The following is a 1,915-nucleotide window of genomic DNA, read 5'->3' on the forward strand; positions in this document are numbered from 1 at the left end:
AAGTTTGACGATAATAAAACAAGTTTACAATGCACGTCAAGCATATCGTTCATCACTTAGAGGTAATAGAACAGAAATGCAACATCTTTTGATATTGATGAAATGCGACAAATACGTTTATCGATATAGGAAGGTAGAGGGTTCAGATGAGTTGATGGACATATTTTGGGCCCATCCAGACGTTATCACTCTTGTAAATAATTTTCACATAATATTGATTATGGATAGCACTTAAAAGACCTGTAGGTATCAAATGCCATTACTTGAGATTATTGGTGTTACATCTACTGAAATGACATTTTATGTGGGATTTGCATATCTACAGTCTGAGCGTGTTGATAACTTTACATGGGCACTACAAATGGTGAAAGAACAGATTACAAATGGTGAAGTTGAAGTCATCGTTACTAATAGAGACCTTGCTTTGATGAACGCGGTTGAAAGTTTTTCCAAAAGCAGTGAATTTATTATGCTTGTTTCATATATGCAAGAATGTCAAAGTCAAGTGCAAGATGATTGTGTTTCCAAAAAAAAAGCAAGTGCAAATAATGGAGGCATGGGAGGCTCTTATTTACAGTTATGATGAGGCTCAATACTACATGAAGTTGGCTATCTTTGAAGGAATTTGTAGTAGCTGTTCTATTTTTTATGATTATATACACGAGCAATGGTTAATTTCTCACAAGGAAAGGTTTGTTGAGGCGTGGGCAAATAGAGTTATGCATTTTGGGAACTCCACAACACAAAGGGTTAAGTTGGCGCATTGGAGTTTGAAAAGGATATTACATGATAGTATTGGTGATATATGCAGTGTTTGGGAAACCATCAATAGTATGATTGTATTACAACACAATGAGATAAGCATCATTTGAAAAGAGCATCATTCAAAAGGTGCATCGATCTAGTAACAGATTATACGCGAATTTGTGTGGTGTTGTGTCAAAAAATGCAATTGATCACATTGCGGCAGAGTATGACCACGTGAAGTATGTAGGTATTGATCAAACTGAGTGTCGTTTCACAATTAGGACAACACATGGTCTACCTTGTGCATGTGAAATAGCCAGGTATAGTATGATCCCACGTTTCATTCCATTAGAAGCTATTCATGTTTGGTGGAGTAAATTAACTTTCCATGTTGATGCATTGAGTAAACCTTCAAAGTTATCTGTGAAACATGAAATAGATGTCATAATGAAAAAGTTTGAAGAACTTGATGTACTTGGAAAAATTTCACTTAAAGGTAAATTACGAGAGATCGCGTATCCATCGACTATGTTGATGTTTCCACCGGTTGCCAAGGTTAAAACAAAAGGTGCACCAAAAAAAGGCAAAAGTAAGGTATCAAAAAGAGATAAATCAACCAAACGTGATCCATCTTGGTGGGAGTATGTGGATGCAAGTGTTCGATGTAGTGGTACAAATGCATGTAGCACTATAGATACCAGTAAAGTAGAAAAGCTTGCACCTCAACCATTAGTCCAAAAGCTCACAACTCGACCATCAATTAGCAAAGTTCAACAACCAAGAGTTCTCCTCTTCAAAGATTGGTTGCCAGTTAAAATTCATAAATTCATAGATGACATTATTGATGTCGGTGATGATGATAATTATGGATATCGTGCAGTTGCAGCTTTACTTGGAATGGGTGAGAACTGTTGGGCATTCATCCGTCAACAGTGTGTGATAGAGCTTCAAGAGTTCATGTCTCATTACAAGATACTATTTGGTGGAGAAAATTATGTTCGACAACTTATACAAAATGTGTATGTTGAGCAAGTTGCATCGAAGGATAATTGGATGACACTTCCAAAAATGGGATATGTGATTGCTTCGAAGTTTAACTTGGTTGTCGTCGCATTATCACTTAACCAATCGCAAACATATTTTCCACTTCGGAGTCCACCACCAACAT

At 36.6% G+C, this 1,915-nt stretch overlaps 1 protein-coding gene across 1 annotated transcript in view; it reads left to right on the forward strand.

Moving 5' to 3' along the window:
* Window positions 1-253: 253 nt before the first annotated feature.
* LOC105851967 (uncharacterized) overlaps window positions 254-1,915 on the forward strand; it is a 2,438-nt gene continuing 776 nt past the window's right edge. Inside the window, exons 1-2 of the mRNA XM_027333588.1 lie at window positions 254-563; window positions 863-1,848. Coding sequence (XP_027189389.1) covers window positions 254-563; window positions 863-1,848 — 1,296 coding nt within the window. The remainder of the gene's footprint in view (window positions 564-862; window positions 1,849-1,915) is intronic.

This window comes from Cicer arietinum, chromosome 4 (genome assembly GCF_000331145.2).
Source record: "Cicer arietinum cultivar CDC Frontier isolate Library 1 chromosome 4, Cicar.CDCFrontier_v2.0, whole genome shotgun sequence".
Taxonomy (NCBI): Eukaryota; Viridiplantae; Streptophyta; class Magnoliopsida; order Fabales; family Fabaceae; genus Cicer; species Cicer arietinum.